This window comes from Labeo rohita, chromosome 14, assembly GCF_022985175.1.
Source record: "Labeo rohita strain BAU-BD-2019 chromosome 14, IGBB_LRoh.1.0, whole genome shotgun sequence".
Classification (NCBI taxonomy): Eukaryota; Metazoa; Chordata; class Actinopteri; order Cypriniformes; family Cyprinidae; genus Labeo; species Labeo rohita.
In genome coordinates this window covers 272,971-300,256 of record NC_066882.1, presented here as the reverse complement: position 1 = coordinate 300,256, position 27,286 = coordinate 272,971, and the positions used below count along the sequence as shown (strand labels likewise).

Below are 27,286 nucleotides of genomic sequence, written 5' to 3'. Positions count from 1 at the left end.
TTTGCAGAAATTAGTCAGACTTTGCACCACTAGTCATTTCGTCATGACTACAAGAGAACACTAAGAAATGTCAGTCGGGGCAAAGCTAGACTTTGCAATGAGCAGAGGAGACATATGCGCTTATATAGTGCCAGGAATGAGTCACAGACGTGCTTGTGATCAGTGTCAGGTGGGGAGTTATCGGAAATAAAGTCCAGAGGAAACTAATACTCAGGTGATAGTGCCCTCTGGCCTGATTCGTGACAATTATACTGTCAGTGTGAGAGAGAGAGAGAGAGAGAGAGAGAGTATGCTCTAGTATATATATGGTTTATGAGGATACAAATGTGTATATTGAAATGGATACTGCAGCGTAAACATGGTTTATGAGGACACTTCTTGTGTCTCTGTAAACAAATGCCTTAAAAAAAACATAGTAAACGGTTCTCTCTTTTTTTTTTGGAAATGTAAAAATTGCCTGTAGTTTTGTGTGAGGGGTAAGTTTAGGTGTAGAGTTAGGGTAAAAGGATTGAAAATACAGTTTGTACAGTAGAAAAACCCTTACGCCTATAGAATGAACCCATAACGATACCTGTGTGTGTGTGTGTGTGTGTGTGTGTGTGTGTGTGTGTGTGAGATTGAGAGAGACCTGCTTTACACACATCAAACACTGAACCAGGAAACAGGAAATGCGTGATTTCCGGGAAACTGAAGTGTAGTTGAGCTGTTCTGTATTTGTGTTTCTGTATTCATGCAGTAAAATGGAAGAAGACAGAATTTCAGTAAATAAGGAGGAGTTTACATGTGCAGTATGTCAGGATCTGTTGAAGGATCCAGTGACCACTTCCTGTGGACACAGTTACTGTAAGAGCTGTATTACAGACTGCTGGGATCAGGAGGATCAGATGAGAGTCTACAGCTGCCCTCAGTGCAGACAGACCTTCAGTTCAAGACCTGCTTTAGCTCGAAACACCATGCTGACTGAAGTGGTGGAGAAACTGAAGAAGAGGAAACGTCCTGCTGACTGTTACGCTGGAGCTGGAGATGTGCAGTGTGACGTCTGTACTGGAAGAAAATACAAAGCCGTCAAGTCCTGTCTGGTGTGTCTGAACTCTTACTGTCAGAATCACCTTGAACAACATGAGAGTTTGTTTAAAGGAAAGAGACACAATTTGACTGATGCCACTGGACGACTGCAGGAGATGATCTGCCAGAAACATGACAAGATCCTTGAGGTTTTCTGTCGCACTGACCAGAAATGTATATGTGTGCTGTGTTTGATGGATGAACATAAAAACCATGACACTGTATCAACTGCAGCACAGAGGACAGAGAAACAGGTATTTAAAAACTAGACACTGATGAAATATTGCTGACACTTGTTTCATATGTGTTTATATCGGGACTCATATTAAAAGAGAAGTCTACTTCCAGAACAAAAATTTACAGATAATGTACTCACCCCATTGTCATCCAAAATGTTCATGTCATTCTTTCTTCAATCGATAAGAAATTATGTTTCTTGAGGAAAACATTCCTGAATTTTTCTCCATATAGTGGACTTCTATAAGGGTCTTATCTAGCAAAACGATCTGTGATTTTTGAAACAAATTGACAGTTTATTTACTTTTTAACCTCAAACACTCATCTTGTTTCTACGCGCATGCGTAGTCTGTGTCATCCGGGTGAATACAGTTAGGGTACGTTTTCTTCTTTAACGTCAAAATCATCCTACATTGTTGTTTTACCTTTTTTTTATAAAGGGTGTTTGATCTTCTCTGCATGTTCATTTTGTAAACACTTCTGCAGCGATGTAGGACGGTTTTGAAGTTGGGAAAAAATACGAGATGGGAGTTACCCTAACTGTATTGAACCGGAAAAAAACAGAGTTCATGCAGACTTAGACAAGACAAGCGTTTGAGTTTAGAGCCATTTGAAGCCACGTTTAAACTGCATTTTGGAAGTTCAAACTTGGGGCACCATTGAAGTCCACTATATGGAGAAAAATGTTTTGAAGAATGTTTTCCTCAAGAAACATAATTTCTTATCGACTGAAGAAATAACATCTTGGATGACAAGGGGGTGAGTAAATTGTTCTGGAAGTGGACTTCTCCTTTAACAGTTTACAGCATTCACACTGCACACAACAGTGGAAATGAACAGCAGTTCCAAGAAGAGTTTCACTGTTAGCTGACAATGCACCACAAACCTATCAACACAATCTTTGATAAGAGGCTTTGATTAAGGAACATAAAATAATGAAGTGAACTATTCATGTTGTTTGAAAAATATACACTTCAGTCAGTCAGTTTACACTTTTATAATACTTACACTTGCATTGAGAAACAGGCCTTGATGACAGTAACCAAACATCACTTCTGTAGTTTGACCCTACAACCATTAGTTATCAGCTCCACTTTTACTGGATTCATCTGTTCACATGATGATTTAGTGCCAGTAGTTTTCTGTGGCATTCACTATCTTCTGTTTCAGCACCAGCTGAAGGAGACGCAGAAGACGTTCCAGGAGAGAATCCAGCAGAGAGAGAAAGATCTTCAGCAGCTGAGAGAGGCTGTGGAGTCTCATAAGGTGAGTCTGGAGAAGAAGAGAAGTTTGTCTGAGTCTCAGTTCAGACTCTCTTGTCTCTTTCAGTCCCACTGAAGCCTGAATCACTGTGTGTCCTAACAGCGCTCTGCACAGACAGCAGTGGAGGACAGTGAGAGGATGTTTGAGCTGATACAACTGATCAGAGATCAGGAAAAGGCTGCAGTGAGTCGAGCTGAAGGACGACTGGAGCGACTGGAGCAGGAGATCAATGATCTGAGGAGGAGAGACGCTGAGCTGAAGCAGCTTTCACACACACAGGATCACATCCAGTTCCTGCAGGTAACAGAGATCGTCTCAGTTGCATAAGTAACCCTTGTTTCCTGAAGGAGGGAGTGGAGACGTTACGTCTCACTTGGAAGGCCCAATCACCTCTGAGCATTACAAGAAAAGGCCAGTGACAACTGGCGAGTGGGAATTTGCATGCCAAAATGGTGGCGTGCATCCACTTATTCAGATTTATGCTGAGGAGCCGGGAAGCATCCTGGCATTCAACGCAGTTCAAGGTTGTGGCATGAGGGATGTAACGTTTCCGTTCCCTCCTTCAGGGAATGAGGGTTACATGTGTAACCGAGACGTTCCCTTTCAGTCAGTCATGTTTGATGTTACGTTAGGGGTCCCTATGGAAAGTGCCATAACCCAAACTGTGTTACGTAAATTGAAAATGCAGGTGTTGACAAGCAAGCGTGTCAGAACTAATTCATCTCAATCCGTAACCTTCCCAACGCCCTATAGGCCAGATAAAGTGGGCCTATTAGGAAAACTGAAAGAATAGTTCCGTATTCTCAGGATTCAGCTTTCAGCAACCGTTGGGGAGTAGAGGCACAATGACTAATGTGAGAGAGTTTCTTGTGGTAACAATAGCCTAAAGCATATAAGATAGAAATGACAGAGATGAGCTGTCCAGGGGAGCAGCAACAAACTGACCATACCGTGGAAGCAAAAGATATCAGAGAAATCAAGTGCACTAGTGGTTATAATCCTAATACCAGACACAGCTACAAGACTTCTCCATCAAGTCTGAGGCCACAGGGCATTGGAGGAAGTCAGGTTTCACCAGTGGATAACTTACTGGAGAAACAAGTGCACATATCCTCACCAGAAGAATGGCGCCGCAAGCAAGAGACCGAACCCGAACTCTCATAAATTGCCTGACTCTACCCAGCACACGGGAGTAGATTATAGAATCTTGCAAAGGTGTTTGGTGTCGCCCAGCCCATAGCTCTTCATGGAGCAGTGCCGCATGTCAGCGCCCAGGATGAGGCAACACTTCGAGTGGAATGAGCCCTCACTCCCAGGGGGCACGCCTCACCCTGCACCTGATATGCCAAGGTGATGGCGTCCACCAGCCAATGAGCCATCCTCTGTTTGGAGACAGCCAGAACAGGGGATTTTCTGCTGTCCTCCAAAGCAGACAAAGAGCTGTTTGGAGCATCTCAGGCTCCAGGTGTGTTCCATATAAATGTGCAAAGTGTGGACGGGACACAGCAATGCAAGGGCTGGGTCTGCCTCCTCCGAGGGCAGCACTTGCAAGTTCATTGCCTGGTCCCTAAAAGGAGTGGTGGGAACCTTGGGCACATAACCAGGCCGGGGTCTCAAGGTAATGTGACAATCAGGCGGACCAAACTCAAGGCATGATTTGTTGATTGAAAATGCTTACAGGTCCCCCACCCTCTTGATTAAGGTGAGCAGGACCAGAAGTAAAGTCTTGAGAGACTTTTGGGGCTCCCTGCAGTCCCGCCAGTACCACGGAGAGATCCCATGAGGGGATGAGGTGCGACCTGGGAGGATTTAACCTTCCCCCACCTCTCAGGAACCTGACAATCACTGCATCGTGATGTGGCGCTATGGCAGCAACATACGCTTTTAAAGTGGAGGGCGACAGCCTCCTTCCTACAGAGATGCACACTAACCAAGCATCTCTAGGGGTTTTTGCAATGCTTCAGTGTATTGAAACCAAACGAAACCTGAGCATGAGCGGTGTGTCTAACCGCTCTAAAGTTATAAATAATGGTCAATCTAATCGTAGCCTTTGAGCTGCTTTTCCTGAGCAAATCTACTAAACCCTACAATGAGACTCCATTGATGTGCTTGAGCTATTAGATGGACATTTATGTTCTTAGCAGATGTTTTATTATCCAAACTATTTCTTAGGAAGTTCACATATAGTGTAAGTGTTAAATACTAGAATCTGCAGCTCTAATGTGATTTGAATGTAATGAATATGAGAAGAATGAAGCTGATGCTGTGAAAGTGCTGGATTTGAGTTACTAAAGATCAGTCAAGTCAAATCTGATGTTGGTGCAGGTTATTGGGTGAAGTGTGGAGCTGATGAGTTTGGATTTCTGTTTTCTGTAGAGTTTCCAGTCCCTCTCTGCATCTTCTGAATCTACAGACATAAATGATGATCTCTTCAGTTCTCTCGTCTCTTTTGATGGTCTGAGAGAATCTGTCCATCAGCTGAGAGACAAACTGGAGGATTTCTGCAAAGAGGAGCTCAAGAAGATCTCAGACAGAGGTAAAGTCCTGGAGATTCATCTGCTCTCAGAAACAAGTCCATCATCATCTCATATCATGGAGAACATCATATTAGAAATGTGTTAGGAATGGATGCAGGATCATGAGAATCACACTGTTCATGTCTGTTGATTTCCACAGTCACATTCACCAACATTGTTCTCTGGACCAGGAAGGACTTCCTACAATGTAAGTCAGTAAGAAAACAAGCAGAAAAACTCACTGAGTGTGTTCATGTTCTTCCTGTAGAAGGGGAAAGAAGAGTTTTATAACTGATGATGTAAATGATGATTTGCACAGGATATCTGCTCATCTGTACTGACACACTGATGATACACTGAACATGAAGAGTTCAGCTACATGAAAACATCAAACAGATTCATAATTCCTGATTCTGATGTGTTTTATCTCCATCAGATTCCCATCAGCTCACTCTGGATCTGAACACAGTGAATAAACGCCTCCGTCTGTCTGAGAACAACAGAGTGATTACTCACACTGGCACAGATCAGCCGTATCCTGAACATCCAGACAGATTTGATCATGTGTATCAGGTGTTGTGTAGAGAGAGTGTGTGTGGACGCTGTTACTGGGAGATTGAGTGGAGTGGAAATATTGGTGTGTTTATATCAGTGTCATATAAGAGCATCAGCAAGAAGGGAGGTGATAAGTGTTTGTTTGGACGTAATGATCAGTCCTGGAGTTTGTTCTGCTCTCCCTCCAGATACTCATTCATACACAACAATATAGAGACTCGTCTCCCTGTAAAGTCCATCAGCAGTAGAATAGGAGTGTTTGTGGATCACAGTGCAGGAACTCTGTCCTTCTACAGCGTCTCTGACACAATGAGCCTCATCCACACAGTCCAGACCACATTCACTCAGCCGCTCTATCTGGGGTTTACTGTTTGGTCTAGATCATCAGTGAAACTGTGTTGATGAATCAAAATAGACTGACGAGATATTCTACCCATAATGCTTTGAGCTGATGATGAATCAGTAACAGTGAGATGTTATAGAGTCTCTTCTTTTCTCTTCATGACATTAATACTGCAGCTGAACTTCTGTCAGTGAAATAACATGTTAGAATAAATGTGTGTAATAAATCCTCATATAGACAGTATAGTTGCCGTAATTTTGCCAAGTAAGACTAGGGTGACCACCCGTCCTGCTTTCCGTTGTACCGGACAGCATTTTCACCTCTTGTCCTGCACGTCGCATATTGAGAAAATGTTCTGCATTTTTTAATCAGTCTGTTGGTTTTTATTAATGTTTCATTAACAAAGTTCGGGAGGAGCATGTTCAGATAATTAACCTAATTAACACAAGGAGAGCACAATCAGTAATCAATCCAATCAACAAGGTGTGTATATATACACAGCGGTCTTACCTCAGTTCCTTGACAGTTTTCCAGCATCCCTCCGCCACTCCTTCTCCACACTTACACCTATTTCTGTCCTGACCAGGGGGTACTCTGGGCTCGGGGACGAAATTCCAAGCTCCCCTCGAACACCACGCCAAGTACACATAACTTTTACTGTTTTATTATATGTAAGTGTAAACTCGTGAAATGATATCAAGAAAACGTCCATGCGTTCGTTTGCCTTTTTTAGAAAGCTTTTTATTTATTCTTTTTGCGGCATAGTTTCTGCGAAAATGATTTGCGGAGTTCATCAAGTATTCTAGAACCACTGATGGAAATGGTTGAGTGCACACGGAAAAACACCATATTCTCCATTTTAACCAAATTTATAAATGATGCAGCTTTCAGATGCAGCTTTCTTCTTATTTTAATAGTTTGGGGCGGTTTCTATGGTGTTTTTTACTGACAAATGTCTAGAGCACATTATTGTGATGCGGCGTGCATGAAAATGCACAAGCACAAATCTCTTGCAGGTGAATTCTCTTTACTCTCATAAAAAAGGCGCGCTTTCTCTGATCAGCGTATATGACAACGGATGTAATCAGTATTTACATAGCATAACAGTAGAAAAAGCCTGTGGCTTTCAGCGTACGCACAGTCTGAGATCAAATTTGTGCAAATGCATGCTTTATAAATGAGGCCCATGATCTTTACTTAATATGCTAATGATTTTTGGCTTAAAAAGAAAATCAATCATTTTGACCCACACAATGAAGCACCATTACAAGTGCTACTTATAACTGTTTTTTAGGTCCAGGGTCACATTTGTCTTGTTGTGAGTAAGAGATCAGAGAATTTCCAGGTTTTTAACCTCACAGAATGATGTTGTGAAGCAGTAATTTAACATTGTTTTCAGTTATAATAACAGTTGTTGATGATGTCTGAGCATTGAAACATACACAACTAATATTATTCAGTAAATCCTGCTCATTTTACCATCATTATTACCATGCTTTCTGCTCTTCCCTGGATTCCTCTGTTAACCTCTCAGGCTGATAGAAGACTATAATACAGTTTTGGGTCTCAGATAAAATGAATGTGTACTGACAGGATCTGGTATTCCTGTCAAGGAGATTTGATCGTATTTATCTATTTAGTCATTAGGATGTTGGCACAATCTAACAGTGAGATATTTTCAACATTTACAGGGGACAGTGTGTATCTTATTGCTGTCTGAATTCAGCTGTTTCTTGTCTTTTGTTCTGTTGATGGTTGTTATTCCATCAGGCTGTATTGCAATTATATTTCTAATAAATATAATAAAATTTATTTCTAATAAATACAATTAAGAAAAAAGAGTTTTGAATCTTTTGAAACAGGAAATTATTATTAATTATTGCATCAGGTACAATAACATGGCCAAAAATACCAGCACCCTTGCAATTCTGTCAGAAAGTGCAACACTTTTCTCAGACAATTGTTTCAATTGCAAATGTTTTGGTATTCACGTGCTTACTATTTTTGTTTGCACTGCAACAACATAAAAAACAGAGAAGAAAAGTTAAACTTGATAAAATTTCACACAGAACTCAAAAATGGACTGGAAAAAATTATTGACACCTTGTCCAAATTGTAAGAAATAATTGCTTTTCAAGCATGTGATGCTCCTGTAATTTGTATTTAGACACACCTGTGGCAAGTAACAGGTGTGGGCAATATAGTAATCACACTTACAACCAGTTAAAATGGAGAAAAGTTGACTCAACCTTTGTGTCACACTGAGCATGGCGAGAAGAAAGAAGTGTAAAGAGTTGTCTGTGGATTTGAGAGAAACAAATGTGAAAAAACATGGACAATCTGAAGGCTACAAGTCCATCTCCAGAGATCTTAATGTCCCTGTGTCCACTGTGAGCAATATCATCAAGAGTTTTACAGCCCATGACACTGTATCTAACCTCCCTGGATGTGGATGGAAGAGCAAAATTAATGAAAAATTACAACAAAGGATTGTTGAAATGGTGGATAAAGAACCCAGATTAACTTCCAAACTAATTGAAGCTGATCTGCAGACACAGGGTACAACAGTGTGAGATTGCACTATCCAAAATCCTTGTCCTTGTGGGGATATTTTTTTGGTGTCCATGAGGAAACAAGCTCATAAATCATACAGAATTCATTTTGTTTGAAAACGTAGCTGTAGCTGTAGTTTTGTTTGAGTAAAGGACATCATGGCACTGTTTACAGAAAAAGAAATGAGGCCTTCAAAGAAAAGAACACAGTCCCTACAGTCAAACATGGTGGAGGTTCAAAGATGTTTTGGGGTTGCTTTGCCGCTTCTGGCACTGGATGCCTTGACTGTGTGAACAGTATCATGAAATCTGATGATTATCAAAGAATTTTGGGGCGCAACGTAGTGGCCAGTGTCAGAAAGCTGCGTCTCCACCAGAGGTCATGGGTCTTCCAGCAGGACAATGACTCGAAACACACTTCAAAAAGCACTCAATAAAAAGTTATAAACAAAGTGCTGTAGAGTTCTGAAATGGCCAGCAATGAGTCCAGATCTGAATTTGACTTATCAGATTTGACTTTTCTTCCCTGTTTTTTTTTTGTGTTATTCCAATGCAAACAATAAAAAACATGAGTACCAAAACATTTGCAACTGCAACAAATTTCTGAGAGAAGGGTTGCATTACTGACAGAATTACAAGGGTGCCAATATTTTTGGCCATGACTGTATGTGGAATGAACCCATAATGATAGGAAAGCCTGTGTGTGTGTGTGTGTGTGTGTGTGTGCGGTTTAGGTAAACCCTATGTTATGGTGACAAAATTTCCCTTTAAAGCTGGTAGTATCCAAAATCCTTGTCCTTGTGGGGACATTTTTTAGTCTCCATGAGGAAACAAGCTCATAAATCATACATAATTCATTTTGTTTGAAAATGTAGCCGTAGCTGTGGTTTTGTTTCAGGTGTAGGTTTAGGTGTATTGTTGGGGTAGAGTGATAGAAAATATAGTTTGTACAGTATAAAAAAAACATTACGCCTATGGAATAGAAACCCAATGTGTGTGTGACTCAACAGGAGCAGGAATGATTAACTTTATGATTGTTTTATAGCCTCACATACACCTGTTTTACACACGTCACTTGAAAACAGAACCAGGAAACTACTTCAAATCATCAGTTCAGGGAAAGAGCAACTGAAATATAGTTGAGCTGTTGTGTGCTTGTGTCTCTGTATTCATACAGTAAAATGGCAGAAACCAGATTTTCTCAGGATGAGTTCATGTGTGCAGTGTGTCTGGATCTCCTGAAGGATCCAGTGGCCATTCCCTGTGGACACAGTTACTGTAAGAGCTGTATTACAGGCTGCTGGGATCAGGAGGATCAGATGAGAGTCTACAGCTGCCCTCAGTGCAGACAGACCTTCAGTCCAAGACCTGCTTTAGCTAGAAACACCATGCTGGCTGAAGTGGTGGAGAAACTGAAGAAGAGGAAACGTCCTGCTGACTGTTACGCTGGAGCTGGAGATGTGCAGTGTGACGTCTGTACTGGAAGAAAATACAAAGCCGTCAAGTCCTGTCTGGTGTGTCTGAACTCTTACTGTCAGAATCACCTTGAACAACATGAGAGTTTGTTTAAAGGAAAGAGACACAAAGTGACTGATGCCACTGGACGACTGCAGGAGATGATCTGCCAGAAACATGACAAGATCCTTGAGGTTTTCTGTCGCACTGATCAGAAATGTATATGTGTGCTGTGTACGATTATTGAACATAAAAACCACAACATTGTATCAGCTGCAGAACAGAGGACAGAGAAACAGGTATTTAAAACTAAACACTGATGAAATATTGCTGACACTTGTTTCATATATGTTTATATCGGTGCTCATATTAACAGTTTACAGCATTCACACTGCACACGGCAGCAGAAATGAATATTAAGTAATGGAGTTAACTATCTGCCCTTTCTTTGCCAAAATACATCCTTCAATCAGTCAAAATGTAAGTGACATGCAGTGATAGATGAGTTTGTATTTAGTAAATCTAACTGAATCCAGATGATTTCAGTCATTTATAGCTTAACTTTGTTCATTTATTTTCTATGTAGCAGCTTAATTACACAGAAACACTGTCAGTGTGAAGCTCTACATCTGTGTCAGTTTCACTTTTATAATACTTACACTTGCACTGGAAAAGAAGCCTTAATCTTCATGTTAATTCAAGTATGATGATCTGTTCATCATCTGTTCACATGATGATTTAGTGCCAGTAGTTTTCTGTGTGATTCACTATCATCTGTTTGTCCTGCAGAAGCAGCTGAAGGAGATGCAGAAGACGTTCCAGCAGAGAATCCAGCAGAGAGAGAAAGATCTTCAGCAGCTGAGAGAGGCTGTGGAGTCTCATAAGGTGAGTCTGGAGTCAAGTCAAGGCATCATTATTTATATAATGCTTTTTACCATGCAAATCAGCTTTACAGTATTAAGCGGTGTTTTATTAACAAATTTCGGGAGGAGCACGCACAGATAATTAACACGGCCAATTCATCATCAGCAATCACACTCCCTATCCAGTCAGCACGAGAGAATCCCTACAAATAACCAAAGCAGTCTAACCATCATTTTCTCGTCTCGCAGCACTCGGTTCGCTCCTTTGCTATTATATCACAGACCCATTTTCGGATCCTCCGCAGCAATCTGCTCACCCCAGGATGTAACCACAACATAAGCACCCGGAATACGCACTGAAATTACTCAAACTTTCCGTCTTTTTCACCAGCGTTTTACCCGCATTTCAATATCACATTTAGGAAAATGAATAGACGAGGTATACGATTAATCTTGGAGGAGATCAACAGTGGCAAAAGACTTTCACCGTCGATCACAGTGGACCAACAGCACATAACTAACAATCAATAAATAAATGATTTAATAAATAAATTAATAAAAATAATAATAACAAAAATAATAGAAAATAATAAAGTTTTTAAAAAAAAAGCCTTTTACCATTTGTTGCTAGTTGCTTAAATCTGGCAACACTACAGGCTACCCGGACATTTCAGCACATCCCGCCAAAAGTCATAACAGCCACAGCAGCAGAACCAAGCATGAAGCTGCCTTCGCTAGCAATGCAGGCCCTCACATTTCAAAATTTCCGTCTACTACCACTAACCTCTTTTCCTTTTCAGCAGCCTTCAGCTTCTGTAGAAGATACTAGCACAAGGTTGTCTCTGCTAGCAGTGCAGGCTACACAGACTTCCAGCCTTTTTCCTGAATGTCACAAACCCCACTGCCTACAGCTACAGCAGCTGAAGCAAATGCAAAGCTGCTTCCGCTTGCAACACGGGCCCTTGCATGTCTTTCCTCCTGTTACTTCTGTTCTAACCCCCTTTTTCTTTTCAGTTGCCTGTTAGTGGAGGTCGCCTCCGCTAGCGGCGCAGACTACGTAGACTCGTCAGGATATCACAAACTCCACTCCCTTCCCATGACCTACAGCAGTTGAAGCAAGCTGACCTCCAGCTCCCATAGCAGACGCTAGCGCGAGGCCTCTGCTAGTGGTGCAGACCAATCCATAGCTTTTTCCTTACCCCACTCCCAACCTCCTCCCCCGCCCACGGCCCACAAGCGTGAGCATGCCTCCGTAAGCGGTTCCGGGAGCCATCTTTCCTCCTCCCCCTCGCATGCTCACCCTTTCTTCTCTCTATTCTCAGCCATTTCCTATCCATCCCTCCAAATGCTCCCGCCTCGGAACCACCACCCCCCATAGCCAGGAGCATCAGGACTTTTGTCAGGATTTTGTCAGAAGTGTTCAGAAGCCAGAGGCCTTCAAGACCTACATGTGGTCAGACCGCTTCCATATCAAAGAAGCTCACCGAATTCTCATCAGCCAACCCTTTTAACTCTATCAGTCTATCACCATTCACTCGATCTTCAGACCCACCATAGCCATCACCTTGAACACCACCCCAGCAGCACCCTGCTCCTGCAGGAGCCTTTTCTGGATTCCCCCACTGCCGCAGCAGTATCTGCTCCCTCAGGAGCCTTTTCTGTATTTCCACACTGCCACAGCAGTGTCGCTCCCTCAGGAGCCTTTTCTCTACTTCCACACTGCCACAGCAGTGTCTACTCCAGCACAAGCTTTCTCCATATTTCTACACTGCCGCAGTAGTGTCCGCTCCCGTAGGAGCCTTCTCTTTATTTCCACACTGCCACAGCAGTATCCGCTCCCGCAGAAGCCTTCTCCGTATTTCTACACTGCCGCGGTAGTGTCGCTCTCACAGGAGCCTCTTCCCTGCTTCCACACTGCCACAGCAATGACTGCTCCCTAGAAGCCCGTACCTCTGCTTCTCGGTCACCTCTCCCCGCTACAACAATGCCCACTTCTTTAAGAGCCCCATCCTCCCTCCCAACACTACCGCAACAATCCTTTTCCAAGCGACGTCCAGCACCCTTCTATCCATAAGCTCTGCAAGTTTGGGGAGTTATCGCTGGCTGCTGTCCCACATTAATAGCCTCTTTGGGGGAGCGCTTTGGGTTCGGGCTCTCCCCAGGCAGGGGCAGTGCCCCGGGCTCGGGAATGATTACCAAGCTCGGAGCCCTCTCCCGGACAGCACGCCAAATACGCATAACCTTTACTCAGTTTATTATATGCAAGTGTGAACTCGTGAAATGGGGAGTAATGTGTCGAAATAGTGTGTGGTTCTCCTCTGGCCAGACAAAACCAGCAGTTTAAATCTAGGCTGCAGTCAGATTGTGCTGAGAACTCATTTGGTTCCTGTGGTCTTGTCCCAGTGGGCGTCTAGGTGACAAGGTCTTTCAGAGGGGATCAGTGTTTGGGGAACATCTAGATGTCCTGGTCTTGGCTGACATTTCAGGGCCGTTGAGGTCGTGTCTAGGTGCTGATCCACCATCTGATCTGGATACAGTCTGGATCTGGGTGGTTGCAGTGACCTTAGAATAAGAATGAAACAGAGTAATATCAGCGTAGATGCCATTCTTCTAGGGATGTAACAACTACATTGGGTGTTATGGGAAGTGTTCTCAATTCCGGTTGACCTAATTAATGCAGTCTAACAATCCTTTAATGGATTTGAATTATAAAAAATGTGTGTAAACCAGGTTAAAGAGATGGGTCTTTAATCTAGATTTAAACTGACAGAGTGTGTCTGCGTCCCGAACAATGTTAGGTAGATTGTTACAGAGTTTGGGCGCTAAATAAGAAAATGATCTGCTGCCCACAGTTGATTTTGATATTCCAGGTATTATCAAATTGTCAGTTGTGTTTTGAGAATGCAGTAGACGTGAGGGACTATAATGTGATAAGAGTTTGCTCAGGTACTGAGGAGCTAAACCATTCAGGGCTTTGTAAGTAATTAGCAAGATTTTAAAATGTATACGATGTTTAATAGGGAGCCAGTGCAGTGTTGACAGAACCGGGCTAATATGATCATACTTTCTGGTTCTAGTAAGAACTCTAGCTGCTGCATTTTGGACCAGCTGGAGTTTGTTTATTAAGCGACCAGAACAACCACCCAATAAAGCATTACAATAATCTAACCTTGAGGTCATAAACGCATGAATTAACGTTTCTGCATTTGACATTGAGAGCATGATGTATATTTTTGAGAGGAAAAATGCGGGTTCACAAATTCTAGAAACATGTTTTTAAAAGGAAAGATTGCTATCAAATAGCACACCCAAGTTCCTAACTGATGATGAAGAACCTATGCATTATGTTAGTTTTAAAAATTAGCATGTTTCATCGGGTTGTGAAGAAATATAGAGCTGAGTATCATCAACATCATGTTTCCTGATCATATCTCTTAAGGGTAACATGTAGTGTTGTCAAAAGACCCGGTACTTCGGTACCAAGTCGGTACTAAAAAAAATTAAATGTTACGGTACCAGGTTTTCTTAAGTACCGGTGGTACCGAGCACCCGGTCAACCCGGTTCTTACTGCGCTATGCGAAAAGTGCGCACTGCGCAGTTGCGTCTTCTTCATAAAACCACAGAGACACGGCGACCGGTGGTGCTGCTGATGCGGCTGCTCTGAATCCGCTTGTTGTAAAGAAAGGAGGAAGGAGCCACGTGTGGAAATATTTTGTATTTGCGACTGATGACAAGGGCAACATCATAGATCATCAGAAACCCATTTGCAAACGGTGTCATCGAAGTTCTCTCTCAAAAGGAGGAAATACATCGAACTCAATAAAACACCTCAAAGACCGACACCCAGATTTAATGAAAGAGTTCAAGCAGGTAAGTTTTCATTTAATTTTATATTTAGAGCTTTTGTTATAAAAATTATACCTTAAATAAACATCGCCATTTGCTTAGTTAATCGTTAGCATAAGCGCGGCTAATGCTAACGCGAGAATTAGAATAAACTTCTTTATTAAGTGTTTAATGCTCTTATAGCGTTTATTAAAAAAAAAAAAAAAAAAAAAAAAAAAAAAAAAAACAGGACATGATAGTGTGGTATTTTTACACACCTGAGGCTTTTAAATGACCTGTGTAGCTAAAATATGTGTGTTAGAGAACAAATGTACAAATGTATGGTTAATGTTTATAGCCTTAAAATCGGTCCATCAGAAAAGCAGTTCTAGGCTATGAAATATAGTTTGCGCAGTTTGATGAGTGAACATTAATTAATGTGTGTGAATGTTGTTTTATACAAACATTTGATGGTTCATGTTTGTTCATTGTGCGTGAAATAATGTTAACAGATACAACTTTTAATTTAAAATAAATTAATACATTTTGAAATTAAGAAGAATAATTGCTATGTAACACTTGTTTATTAAGTCATGTTAAATGGGGTCTTTTTGTAAAGTGTTTTTAATACGACAGTTTCCGTCTGTGTAACATTGATATCTTACACTCAGTATAAGTAATCTTATCTAACTTTGTTATAAAAAGCTGAGGTTTGTTATTTACTGAAAAGTTATATATAAAGTTCTGTTTAGCTGGTGTCAATCTAATATTGCATTTAGTCAGACTCAGCCCATTGTTTTACTGAAGTATATTATATTTTCCTTTTACAGCTGCAGGCTGAAGAAGACCACGAACCAAACTCCTAAGCAGACAACAGTTCCAGATGCTTTTCAGCAGCAGAAGTATGACAAAAACTCACCTGAGGCAAGAAAACTGAACCGAGCTGTTGCTGAATTCACATGTATGGATCAAGTGCCAGTTTATACAGTGAAAAATGGGGATTTCAGCAAATGCTTCATCACCTCAGCCCAAAATACCAGCTTCCAAGTCAAAACTTTGTTTTATTTTTGTTTGTTATAAATAAAAATAGTGTGTTGTTCAATTCATGTTTTTGTGTTTTGATTTGGTACCGAAATTGGTACCGAGAACCGTGGATTTTCACTGGTATTGGTACCGAATACTGAAATTTTGGTACCGTGACAACACTAGTAACATGTAAAGCGTAAAAAGTAATGGCCCTAGTACTGAGCCTTGCGGTACTCCATACTGCACTTGTGATCGATATGATACCTCTTCATTTACTGCCACGGATTGATGGTGGTCAGATAAGTACGATTTGAACCATGCCAATGCAGTACCCATAATGCCAACATAATTTTCTTGTCTGTTCAAAAAAATGTTGTGGTCGATAATGTCAAATGCAAAGCTAAGATCATAGCTGTGATGATATTACCTTTTGTAGTATCTGACAGAAAAGGGAGATTCAAGACTGGTCTGTAATTAATTTAAAAATTTGTGGGGGGTTTTAATGAGAGGCTTAATAACAGTCAGTTTGAAGGTTTTGGGGACATATCCTAATGACAACGATGAATTAATAATAGTCAGAAGAGGATCTATGACTTCTGGAAACACCACTTTTAGTAGTTTAGATGGAATAGGGTCTAACATACAGCACATCTAGGTTATGATCAATGATCATATCATTTACGAAAAGTGCTTTTCTAGTCTAATCTAATATTCAATAAGCCAAAATTTATCATTTGTGTATCTGTATTATATCTGTTATTTATGTGTTGAACATCAATTAAATTGTTTACCTTAAATTGGTTTGGACGTTTTTTGTATTTCCTAATTCGAGGAAAAGACAGTCTCTGTAGTGTGATAGCTAGGTGAAAGAGTCTCTATGTGCTGAGAATTGACTGACATCTGTGACGTGAGGCGGCTAGCACACGGTCGATTTAGCCAGTCTGTCTGCTTCATGACCTAAGCCCCAACTGGAGAAGAAGAGAAGTTTGTCTCAGTCTCAGTTCAGACTCTCTTGTCTCTTTCAGTCCCACTGAAGCCTGAATCACTGTGTGTCCTAACAGCGCTCTGCACAGACAGCAGTGGAGGACAGTGAGAGGATCTTTACTGAGCTCATCCGCTCCATTGAGAGAAGCCGCTCTGAGCTGATACGGCTGATCAGAGATCAGGAAAAGCGAGCGGTGAGTCGAGCTGAAGGACGACTGGAGCGACTGGAGCAGGAGATCAATGATCTGAGGAGGAGAGACGCTGAGCTGGAGCAGCTTTCGCACACACAGGATCACATCCAGTTCCTGCAGGTAACACAGATCTAGAAGAACACCATCATAGTGGACTTGAGACACATCCTGCTGTGACAGGAGACTCACAGAGAAACATTTCATCAGGGTCTTATTATATAATCATCAGTCAGACTCTCATCTGATCATCTTCTTCTGAAAGAGACACCCCTTATAAATAGCTTTCAGCTCTGGAAATCTCTTAGGAATCATTTCACCGAGGTTTTTCCTCTGTAAGATATATTTAGCTGTTAAACACCACTAGCGCCACCAACAGTTCAAAACTTCACTTACATTTCTGCTTTTTCCTCTCATTTATTACGTCATGGTGTAAGCAGTGGACTCGATAGTACTGATTCTGAGTAACGTTCATCAAAATTGGATGAATTTGACCACGAAGACCCCAAACATGAAGTGAGTCTGTATATTAGCAATGTTTCAGTGTATTGAAACCAAACTAAATGTGAGTGTGTCTTAAGTGTCCTTGTGTCTCTAACCACTCTAAAGTTATAAATAATGGTCAATCTAATCCTTTTCCTGAGCAAATCTACTCAACCCTACAATGAGACTCCATTGATGTGTTTGAACTGTTAGTTGGACATTTATGTTCTTAGCAGATGTTTTATTGTCCAAACAATTTCCTAGAATGTTCACATAGAGTGTAAGTGGCAAATGACGAATCATCATTTTGACAAGCGTATGGTATGCTCCCACAGGAAAAGGGAAAATTGATAAACTGCCTCTCATTCACCATGCAAACTCACATTAAATATATTTTCACAAGTTCACCCTTACATCTAATCTGGTTGAGGAAACAGTAAGCATATTTTGGCGTGCTGTCCTGGGGGAGGGATAGATTAAGAGTGAGGAGTTGGGGTGGAGGGGGGGGGTGCAGAAATACAGTCGAATGATGGAGGTAAGTCAGCTGTGTGCATATATACATCATTTAAAGTACATATATGAAGATATAGTGAAACTCTGTTTATTATTATTAATAGCGTTTATAGATAGCAATAAATGATAATAGCGATAAATAGCATTCTAACAACTTCTCACCCCCTCGGGCCCACCTGTAGCTTTGACACTGACTGTAGCTCTAATGTGATTTAATGAATATGAGAAGAATGAAGCTGATGCTGTGAAAGTGCTGGATTGAGGTGAGTTACTAAAGTAAAATCTGATGTTGGTGCAGGTTATTGGGTGAAGTGTGGAGCTGATGAGTTTTGATTTCTGTTTTCTGTAGAGTTTCCAGTCTCTCTCAGCACCTCCTGAATCTACAGACGGAAATGACGATCCCTTCAGTTCTCTCGTCTCTTTTCATGGTCTGAAAGAATCTGCCCATCAGCTGAAAGACAAACTGGAGGATTTCTGCAAAGAGGAGCTCAAGAAGATCTCAGACAGAGGTAAAGTCCTGGAGATTCATCTGCTCTCAGAAACGAGTCCATCATCATCTCATATCATGGAGAACATCATATTAGAAATGTGTTAGGAATGGATGCAGGATCATGAGAATCACACTGTTCATGTCTGTTGATTTCCACAGTCACATTCACCAACATTGTTCCCAGGACCAGGAACGACTTCCTACAATGTAAGTCAGTAAGAAAACAAGCAGAAAAACTCACTGAGTGAAAGAAGAGTTTTATAACTGATGATGTAAATGATGATTTGCACAGGATATCTGCTCATCTGTACTGACACACTGATGATACACTGAACATGAAGAGTTCAGCTACATGAAACATCAGACAGATTCATAATTCCTGATTCTGATGTGTTTTATCTCCATCAGATTCCCATCGGATCACTCCGGATCTGAACACAGTGAATAAAAGCCTCAGTCTGTCTGAGAACAACAGAGTGATTACATTCACTAATACACTTCAGTCGTATCCTGATCATCCAGACAGATTTGATTATTATTATCAGGTGTTGTGTAGAGAGAGTGTGTGTGGACGCTGTTACTGGGAGATTGAGTGGAGTGGAGGTGTGCGTATATCAGTGTCATATAAGAGCATCAGCAGGAAGGGAGCGGGTAGTCAGTGTTTCTTTGGATATAATGATCAGTCCTGGAGTTTGTTCTGCTCTCCCTCCAGATACTCATTCAGACACAATAACATGCGGACTGGTCTCCCTGTAAAGCCCATCAGCAGTAGAATAGCAGTGTTTGTGGATCACAGTGCAGGAACTCTGTCCTTCTACAGCGTCTCTGACACAATGAGCCTCATCCACACAGTCCAGACCACATTCACTCAGCCGCTCTATCCTGGGTTTGCTTTCAGTGTTGGATCAATAGTAAAACTGTGTTGATGAATCAGAATAGACTAATGAGAGATTCTACCCATAATGCTTTGAGCAGCATGATGAATCAGTAACAGTGAGATGTTATAGTGTGTCTGAGTTTCTGTGCTTTTCTGTTTGTGTTGATTGAAATGACTCATTTAGTTTTTGATGTAGTGACACATTCATCATTTTAATTATTATTATTATCAAAATTTCCTTTCAATTCAAATGATCACACACAGTCAATAAATCATTTACAATCTTTACCTTATTGAGCCCCAGCCCTTTTCAGCGTTTTTTGCTCTCCTAATTTTTTGAGGTTACAATAATTTTTGTTCAGAAAATTCAAGCTGTTTTATTATATTATTCAACATGCAAATTCATGAAATCTGATTAAAAATGTCTTGAACTTTTGGAAATTCATTTGTCACCCTACATTTTTTAAATGCTTAATTTAAGAAAAAAAATGTTTAGCATGACAGCATAACTAATATTATTTAATTGATCCTGCCCATTTTACCATCATTTGCCTCCTGCTTTCTGCTCTTCCCTGGATTCTTTTGTTAATCTCTCAAGATGATAGAAGACTTTGAGTTAATACAGTTTTGGGTCTCAAACAAAACAAATGTCTTCTGAGAGGATCTGGTAAAAAGAAGAAATCAGAAGAATCAGATCAGAATCAGAAAGAGCTTTATTGCCAAGTGTACTTACACAAGGCATTTGTCTTGATAGAAGCTTCCAGTGCACAGACAGAATGACAATTGACAAGACACTGATAATGAAATACAAATAAGTGAGTAAAAATGAATGTGAAGCAAAAAACAATACAATACACAATAGACAAAATACAGTATATTGTATGTACAGATGTGTTATATACAATTTAAGCAAGTGAATGTGGACAGATTATAGCAATATGATGTATTAAATCAATAACATAGGCCTACGTATAATGAATATGAGTATAGATGGTTGGGTATTGCATGTTTTATTGCACAGTGGAAAGAACATTTAACTGTTCATGAAGAAGATGGCCTGAGGGAAGAAACCTTTCCTGTGTCTGGCTGTTCTGGTGCTCAGTGCTCTGTAGTGCCGACCAGACGGCAACAGTTCAGAGAGGAAGTGTGCTGAGTGTGAGGGGTCCAGAATGATTTTGCCAGCCCTTTTGCTCACTCTGGATGAGTACAGTTCTTGGAGGGTATGGAGGGTTGTACCAATGATTAGTTTTAGTAGCTGAGCTGAACAAGATTCAATGATGGCCAGGTAGAACTGTGTCAGCAGCTCCTGTGGCAGGTTAAACTTCCTCAGCTGGGCCTTCTTGACAATGTAGTTGATGTGAGTGCCCCACTTCAGGTCCTGAGAGAAAGTGGTTCCCAGGAGTTTGAATGACTCCAGTGCAGCCACAGTGCTGTCCATGATGGTGAGTGCAGGGGGGTTTCTCTTGAAGTCCACTATCATCTCCACTGTTGAGTGTGTTGAGCTTCGGGTTGTCGTGACTGCATCAGACAGTCAGCTACTCAACCTCGCTTCTATAAGCAGACTCGTCAACGTCCTGGATGAGACCGATGACTGTAGTGTCATCTGCAAACTTAGTCAGCTTAGTCAGCTTAGTCAGTAGAGGTGCAGTCAGTGGTGTACAGGGAGAAGAGCAGTGGGGGGAGAAGGCAACCCTGGGGGGCACCAGTGATGATGGTGCAGCTGTTGGATGTGGATTTACCCATTCTCACTAGCTGCTGCCTGTTTGTCAAAAAGCTGATGATCTATTGACAGAGCTAGGAACAGAGAGCTGGTTTAGTTTGGTGTGAAGGAGTATTGGCATTATGGTGTTGAAGGGCAAGCTGGGATCCTCGTATAAGTCTCTGGTCTGTTCAGATGTTGCTAGATGAAGTGCAATCCCATGTTGTCTGCATCATCCAAAGACCTGTTTGCTCCATAGGCGAACTGCAGGGGGTCCAGTAAGAGTCCAGTGATGTCCTTCAGATAAGCCAAGACCAGTTTTTCGAATGACTTCATGACCACAGACGTTAAAACAACACGTCTGTAGTCATTAAAGGCGTAGCCTGACGTGCACTTCTCCAAAAATGTTACAGCGCATCAATTTTACACGGACTGCAAGCGCTGTGATTGGTCTGCTAGAACCCCTCTCTTCGTATCTATTTGAGTTTTGTGTGTTTATGTGCACTTTAATATATTTTAATGTTACACCTTCTTATTTAAAATAAAACAAAGTGTCTTATCATTTATTATACTACATAGCATTATACATCACTTAGTTGTCCACGAAAAACAGCCGTGGTTATAAGTCCTTGCGGAGATTGAAAGAATGCCATCTTCTCCTGTTCCGTTGTTGTCTCCTTTTTGTAAGTTTTAACGGGGTCCTATTATGCTACAACGAACGGCTCGTTTGGATTACAGCATTGTTTTCTGGGTTTTGTGATGTCACAAAGCGGCCCATAAGAATATCATTAAAAAACATCCCGCCTATGGAAATTCGATTGGTTGGGGGGGTGTGGAAGGATGAGGTGGGAGATTGGAACGCTTGGTTGAGTGCATCAGACAAGACGACGACGAAGAAGTGCTGCAGAAACATGGGTTGTGCCGATGATAGTATTGTGTACCGATTATAGTCAAGAGTTATCGTCTGTTGTTGATGCCTTTGACGTTAACAAGACAATTATTATTATTATTATTATTATTATTATTATCGCCTAACTTTAGCAATGCAGCATGGGGAGCAGCTTCTGGGGCGCTTCAACAAGCCACGGGGCAGCTGGTATAAACACAAGCATTGACTAGAGTGGCCGTGATCAGCTCCGGTGGCCGTGTTGGAGCCCTAATGCACCACAGACATGTGCAGTATAGGGGGTCAAACTAAAATGTTTAAGTCACTGAAATAAGGCCATGAAACACATTCAGAACATTTGTTCACAAGACTTTTGAGAACTGGGTGCGGTAGGCTAGAGATTTTTTCTACTTGATGATGTGAACAACATTTTGGCTTTACTTTTCAATGCTTGTAAATGTAAAATTGCATAAACTTCTGTGCAAAGTTTGAATGGAACAACCCCATAAAACATGGAAACCAGAGAGAGACTTTACAGGAACAGGAATGAGAAACCTGCTTTATAGACTTACAGACACACCTGTTTTACATGTGACTACAACACAGAACCAGGAAACAGGAATCACCTGATTTCACGGAAAGAGTAACTGAAGTGTAGTTAAGCTGTTGTGTGTTTGTGTCTCAGAATTCATGTAGTAAAATGGCAGAAGCCAGAGTTTCTCAGGATGAGTTCATGTGTGCAGTGTGTCTGGATCTCCTGAAGGATCCAGTGGCCATTCCCTGTGGACACAGTTACTGTAAGAGCTGTATTATACGCTTCTGGGATCAGGGAAATCAGATGAGAGTCTACAGCTGCCCTCAGTGCAGACAGACCTTCAGTCAAAGACCTGCTTTAGCTAGAAACACCATGCTGACTGAAGTGGTGGAGAAACTGAAGAAGAGGAAACGTCCTGCTGACTGTTACGCTGGAGCTGGAGATGTGCAGTGTGACGTCTGTACTGGAAGAAAATACAAATCCGTCAAGTCCTGTCTGGTGTGTCTGAACTCTTACTGTCAGAATCACCTTGAACAACATGAGAGTTTGTTTAAAGGAAAGAGACACAATTTGACTGATGCCACTGGACGACTGCAGGAGATGATCTGCCAGAAACATGAGAAGATCCTTGAGGTTTTCTGTCGCACTGATCAGAAATGTATATGTGTGCTGTGTACGATTATTGAGCATAAAAACCATGACATTGTATCAGCTGCAGAACAGAGGACAGAGAAACAGGTATTTAAAAATAGACACTGATGAAATATTGCTGACATTTGTTTCGTATGTTTATATCGGCGCTCGTATTAACAGTTTACAGCATTCACACTGCACACGGCAGCAGCAATGAACAGCAGCTGCAAGAAGAGTATTACTGTTTGCTTAAAATACACCATAAAGCTTTATCAACACTTTATCTTTTATAAAATAGGCTTTGATTAAACAACATAAAATAATGGTGTGAACTATTCACCTGTTTTTTTAACAAAATACTGTACGTTATTCCATCAGTCAAAATTTAAATGAAATGCAGTGATATATGAGTTATTTTCAGTAAATATGGCTGAATCTGGATGATTTCAGTAATTTATAGCTTCATTTTGTTCATTTATTTTCAGTGTAGAGCCGCAGCTTAATTACACAGAAACACAGAAACACCGTCAATGTGAAGCTCTACGTCTGTGTCAGTTCCACTTTTAAAATATCTTACATTTGCTGTGTGAAACACTTGTTAATTTTCATGTTAATTTATGTATGATGATTGTAAGAGATCATCTGGAGTTTGAACCTACAGACATTAGTCATCATTTCAGATAAGTGACCTTTAAACTGCCTCAGTCTATGCTTACTGGATTCATCTGTTCACATGATGATTTAGTGTCAGTAGTTTTCTGTGACATTCACTATCATCCATTTGTCCTGCAGAGCCAGCTGAAGGAGACGCAGAAGACGTTCCAGCAGAGAATCCAGCAGAGAGAGAAAGATCTTCAGCAGCTGAGAGAGGCTGTGGAGTCTCATAAGGTGAGTCTGGAGAAGAAGAGAAGTTTGTCTCAGTCTCAGTTCAGACTCTCTTGTCTCTTTCAGTCCCACTGAAGCCTGAATCACTGTGTGTCCTAACAGCGCTCTGCACAGACAGCAGTGGAGGACAGTGAGAGGATCTTTACTGAGCTCATCCGCTCCATTGAGAGAAGCCGCTCTGAGCTGATACGACTGATCAGAGATCAGGAAAAGCGAGCACTGAGTCGAGATGAAGGACGACTGGAGCGACTGGAGCAGGAGATCAATGATCTGAGGAGGAGAGACGCTGAGCTGGAGCAGCTTTCACACACACAGGATCACATCCAGTTCCTGCAGGTAACAGAGATCTAGAAGAACACCATTATAGTGGACTTGAGACACATCCTGCTGTGACAGGAGACTCACAGAGAAACATTTCATCAGTGTCTTATTATATAATCAATATTATATAATCAGACTTATACCTGAAGTGTAGAGCTGAAAAAAAAAATTTCTGTTTGTTTTCTGTAGAGTTTCCAGTCTCTCTCAGCACCTCCTGAAGCTACAGACGTAAATGATGATCTCTTCAGTTCTTTCCTCTCTTTTGATGGTCTGAGAGAATCTGTCCATCAGCTGAAAGACAAACTGGAGGATTTCTGCAAAGAGGAGCTCAAGAAGATCTCAGACAGAGGTAAAGTCCTGGAGATTCATCTGCTCTCAGAAACAAGTCCATCATCATCTCATATCATGGAGAACATCATATTAGAAATGTGTTAGGAATGGATGCAGGATCATGAGAATCACACTGTTCATGTCTGTTGATTTCCACAGTCACATTCACCAACATTGTTCTCTGGACCAGGAACGACTTCCTACAATGTAAGTCAGTAAGAAAACAAGCAGAAAAACTCACTGAGTGTGTTCATGTTCTTCCTGTAGAAGGTGAAAGAAGAGTTTTATAACTGATGATGTAAATGATGATTTGCACAGGATATCTGCTCATCTGTACTGAGACACTGATGATACACTGAACATGAAGAGTTCAGCTACATGAAAACATCAGACATTCATAATTCCTGATTCTGATGTGTTTTATCTCCATCAGATTCCCATCGGATCACTCCGGATCTGAACACAGTGAATAAAAGCCTCCGTCTGTCTGAGAGCAACAGAGCGATTGCATTCACTGACACAGATCAGTCGTATCCTGATCATCCAGACAGATTTGATCATTATTATCAGGTGTTGTGTAGAGAGAGTGTGTGTGGACGCTGTTACTGGGAGATTGAGTGGAGTGGATGTGTGTTCATATCAGTATCATATAAGGGAATCAACAGGAAAGGATCGGGTGATGAGTGTGTGTTTGGATCTAATAATCAGTCCTGGAGTTTGCTCTGCTCTCCTGAATGTTATTCATTTTTACACAATAACATAGGGTCTCATCTCTCTGTAAAGCCCATTAACAGTAAAGTAGGAGTGTTTGTGGATCACAGTGCAGGAACTCTGTCCTTCTACAGCGTCTCTGACACAATGAGCCTCATCCACACAGTCCAGACCACATTCACTCAGCCGCTTTATCCTGGGTTAACAGTTTGTTTTGGATCATCAGTGAAGCTGTGTTGATGAAGCATAATTTGTTGTCGCTGGTCTTGACCAACAAAGACTCTGAGTGGACAAGACCAGTGACAACAAAGACTCTGAGCTGGACAAGACCAGTGACAACAAAGACATTGAGCTGGACAAGACCAGCGACAACAAATACTCTGAGCTGGACAAGACCAGTGACAACAAAGACATTGAGCTGGACAAGACCAGTGACAACAAAGACATTGAGCTGGACAAGACCAGCGACAACAAATACTCTGAGCTGGACAAGACCAGCGACAACAAAGACATTGAGCTGGACAAGACCAGCGACAACAAAGACTCTGAGCTGGACAAGACCAGCGACAACAAAGACACTGAGCTAGACAAGACCAGCTACAACAAAGACACTGAGTGGACAAGGCCAGCGACAACTAAAACATTGAGCTGGACAAGGCCAGCGACAACAAAGAGTCTGAGCTGGTCAAGACCAGTGACAACAAAGACTCTGAGTGGACAAGACCAGTGACAACAAAGACTCTGAGTGGACAAGGCCAGTGACAACAAAGACTCTGAGTGGACAAGGCCAGTGACAACAAAGACTCTGAGCTGGACAAGACCAGCGACAACAAAGACATTAAGCTGGACAAGACCAGCGACAACAAGGACTCTGAGCTGGACAAGACCAGCGGCAACAAAGACTCTGAGCTGGACAAGACCAGCGACAACAAAGACATTAAGCTGGACAAGACCAGCGACAACAAGGACTCTGAGCTGGACAAGACCAGCGGCAACAAAGACTCTGAGCTGGACAAGACCAGCGACAACAAAGACATTAAGCTGGACAAGACCAGCGACAACAAAGACTTTTGAGTGGACAAGACTAGCGACAACAAAGACTCTGAGCTGGTCAAGACCAGCGACAACAAAGACTCTGAGCTGGTCAAGATCAGCGATAACAAAGACACTAAGTGGACAAGACCAGCGACAACAAAGACTTTTGAGTGGACAAGACTAGCGACAACAAAGACTCTGAGCTGGTCAAGACCAGCGACAACAAAGACACTGAGCTGGTCAAGACCAGCGACAACAAAGACACTAAGTGGACAAGACCAGTGACAACAAAGACACTGAGTGGACAAGGCCAGCGACAACAAAGACTCTAAGTGGACAAGACCAGTGACAACAAAGACACTGAGTGGACAAGGCCAGCGACAACAAAGACTTTAAGTGGACAAGACCAGTGACAACAAAGACTCTAAGTGGACAAGGTCAGCGACAACAAAGACTTTAAGTGGACAAGACCAGTGACAACAAAGACACTGAGTGGACAAGGCCAGCGACAACAAAGACTTTAAGTGGACAAGACCAGTGACAACAAAGACACTGAGTGGACAAGGCCAGCGACAACTAAAACATTGAGCTGGACAAGGCCAGCGACAACAAAGAGTCTGAGCTGGTCAAGACCAGTGACAACAAAGACTCTGAGTGGACAAGACCAGTGACAACAAAGACTCTGAGTGGACAAGGCCAGTGACAACAAAGACTCTGAGTGGACAAGGCCAGTGACAACAAAGACTCTGAGCTGGACAAGACCAGCGACAACAAAGACATTAAGCTGGACAAGACCAGCGACAACAAGGACTCTGAGCTGGACAAGACCAGCGGCAACAAAGACTCTGAGCTGGACAAGACCAGCGACAACAAAGACATTAAGCTGGACAAGACCAGCGACAACAAGGACTCTGAGCTGGAAAAGACCAGCGGCAACAAAGACTCTGAGCTGGACAAGACCAGCGACAACAAAGACATTAAGCTGGACAAGACCAGCGACAACAAAGACTTTTGA

The 27,286-nt window shown here is 41.7% G+C and overlaps 4 protein-coding genes and 1 long non-coding RNA gene across 5 annotated transcripts; 4 read left to right on the top strand and 1 right to left on the bottom strand.

Annotated features, from left to right (window-relative positions):
• Window positions 1-740: 740 nt before the first annotated feature.
• On the top strand, window positions 741-7,789 carry LOC127176638 (tripartite motif-containing protein 16-like). Its single transcript, XM_051128421.1, has 6 exons — window positions 741-1,319; window positions 2,473-2,568; window positions 2,668-2,865; window positions 4,942-5,101; window positions 5,242-5,289; window positions 5,518-7,789. Exons 1-6 carry the CDS (start codon window positions 741-743, stop codon window positions 6,036-6,038), a joined length of 1,602 nt encoding a protein of 533 aa, XP_050984378.1. The 3' UTR covers window positions 6,039-7,789.
• LOC127176657 (uncharacterized) lies at window positions 805-23,014 on the bottom strand. Its single transcript, XR_007829132.1, has 3 exons — window positions 22,885-23,014; window positions 9,886-10,075; window positions 805-919 (listed from the first exon to the last, which is right to left on the bottom strand). It is a non-coding gene; the product is annotated as an uncharacterized LOC127176657 (long non-coding RNA).
• Window positions 9,656-19,536, top strand: LOC127176634 (E3 ubiquitin/ISG15 ligase TRIM25-like). Its single transcript, XM_051128419.1, has 6 exons — window positions 9,656-10,285; window positions 10,776-10,871; window positions 16,763-16,996; window positions 18,219-18,378; window positions 18,519-18,566; window positions 18,768-19,536. The coding sequence occupies exons 1-6, from the start codon at window positions 9,713-9,715 to the stop codon at window positions 19,283-19,285; spliced, it is 1,629 nt and encodes a 542-aa protein (XP_050984376.1). The 5' UTR covers window positions 9,656-9,712; the 3' UTR covers window positions 19,286-19,536.
• Window positions 22,464-27,173, top strand: LOC127176635 (tripartite motif-containing protein 16-like). The gene is made up of 6 exons (XM_051128420.1): window positions 22,464-23,094; window positions 23,782-23,877; window positions 23,977-24,210; window positions 24,385-24,544; window positions 24,685-24,732; window positions 24,959-27,173. Exons 1-6 carry the CDS (start codon window positions 22,522-22,524, stop codon window positions 25,474-25,476), a joined length of 1,629 nt encoding a protein of 542 aa, XP_050984377.1. The 5' UTR covers window positions 22,464-22,521; the 3' UTR covers window positions 25,477-27,173.
• LOC127176672 (uncharacterized protein DDB_G0286299-like) lies at window positions 25,476-27,286 on the top strand. Its single transcript, XM_051128462.1, has 4 exons — window positions 25,476-25,489; window positions 25,537-25,930; window positions 26,023-26,290; window positions 27,015-27,286. Exons 1-4 carry the CDS (start codon window positions 25,476-25,478, stop codon window positions 27,284-27,286), a joined length of 948 nt encoding a protein of 315 aa, XP_050984419.1.

What these genes read in the sequence shown, in the direction of transcription:
- LOC127176638 (XM_051128421.1), top strand. Translation starts at nt 741, where the DNA reads ATGGAAGAAGACAGAATTTCAGTAAATAAGGAGGAGTTTACATGTGCA. An exon ending in AGGCTGTGGAGTCTCATAAG is followed by an intron (nt 2,569 to 2,667) that starts GTGAGTCTGGAG and finishes GTGTCCTAACAG; the next exon opens with CGCTCTGCACAGACAGCAGT. An exon ending in CAAGAAGATCTCAGACAGAG is followed by an intron (nt 5,102 to 5,241) that starts GTAAAGTCCTGG and finishes TGATTTCCACAG; the next exon opens with TCACATTCACCAACATTGTT.
- LOC127176634 (XM_051128419.1), top strand. Translation starts at nt 9,713, where the DNA reads ATGGCAGAAACCAGATTTTCTCAGGATGAGTTCATGTGTGCAGTGTGT. An exon ending in ATCACATCCAGTTCCTGCAG is followed by an intron (nt 16,997 to 18,218) that starts GTAACACAGATC and finishes TGTTTTCTGTAG; the next exon opens with AGTTTCCAGTCTCTCTCAGC. An exon ending in CAGGAACGACTTCCTACAAT is followed by an intron (nt 18,567 to 18,767) that starts GTAAGTCAGTAA and finishes TATCTCCATCAG; the next exon opens with ATTCCCATCGGATCACTCCG.
- LOC127176635 (XM_051128420.1), top strand. Translation starts at nt 22,522, where the DNA reads ATGGCAGAAGCCAGAGTTTCTCAGGATGAGTTCATGTGTGCAGTGTGT. An exon ending in CAAGAAGATCTCAGACAGAG is followed by an intron (nt 24,545 to 24,684) that starts GTAAAGTCCTGG and finishes TGATTTCCACAG; the next exon opens with TCACATTCACCAACATTGTT. An exon ending in CAGGAACGACTTCCTACAAT is followed by an intron (nt 24,733 to 24,958) that starts GTAAGTCAGTAA and finishes TATCTCCATCAG; the next exon opens with ATTCCCATCGGATCACTCCG.
- LOC127176672 (XM_051128462.1), top strand. An exon ending in GTCTGAGCTGGTCAAGACCA is followed by an intron (nt 25,931 to 26,022) that starts GTGACAACAAAG and finishes TGAGTGGACAAG; the next exon opens with GCCAGTGACAACAAAGACTC. An exon ending in CATTAAGCTGGACAAGACCA is followed by an intron (nt 26,291 to 27,014) that starts GCGACAACAAAG and finishes GTGACAACAAAG; the next exon opens with ACTCTGAGCTGGACAAGACC.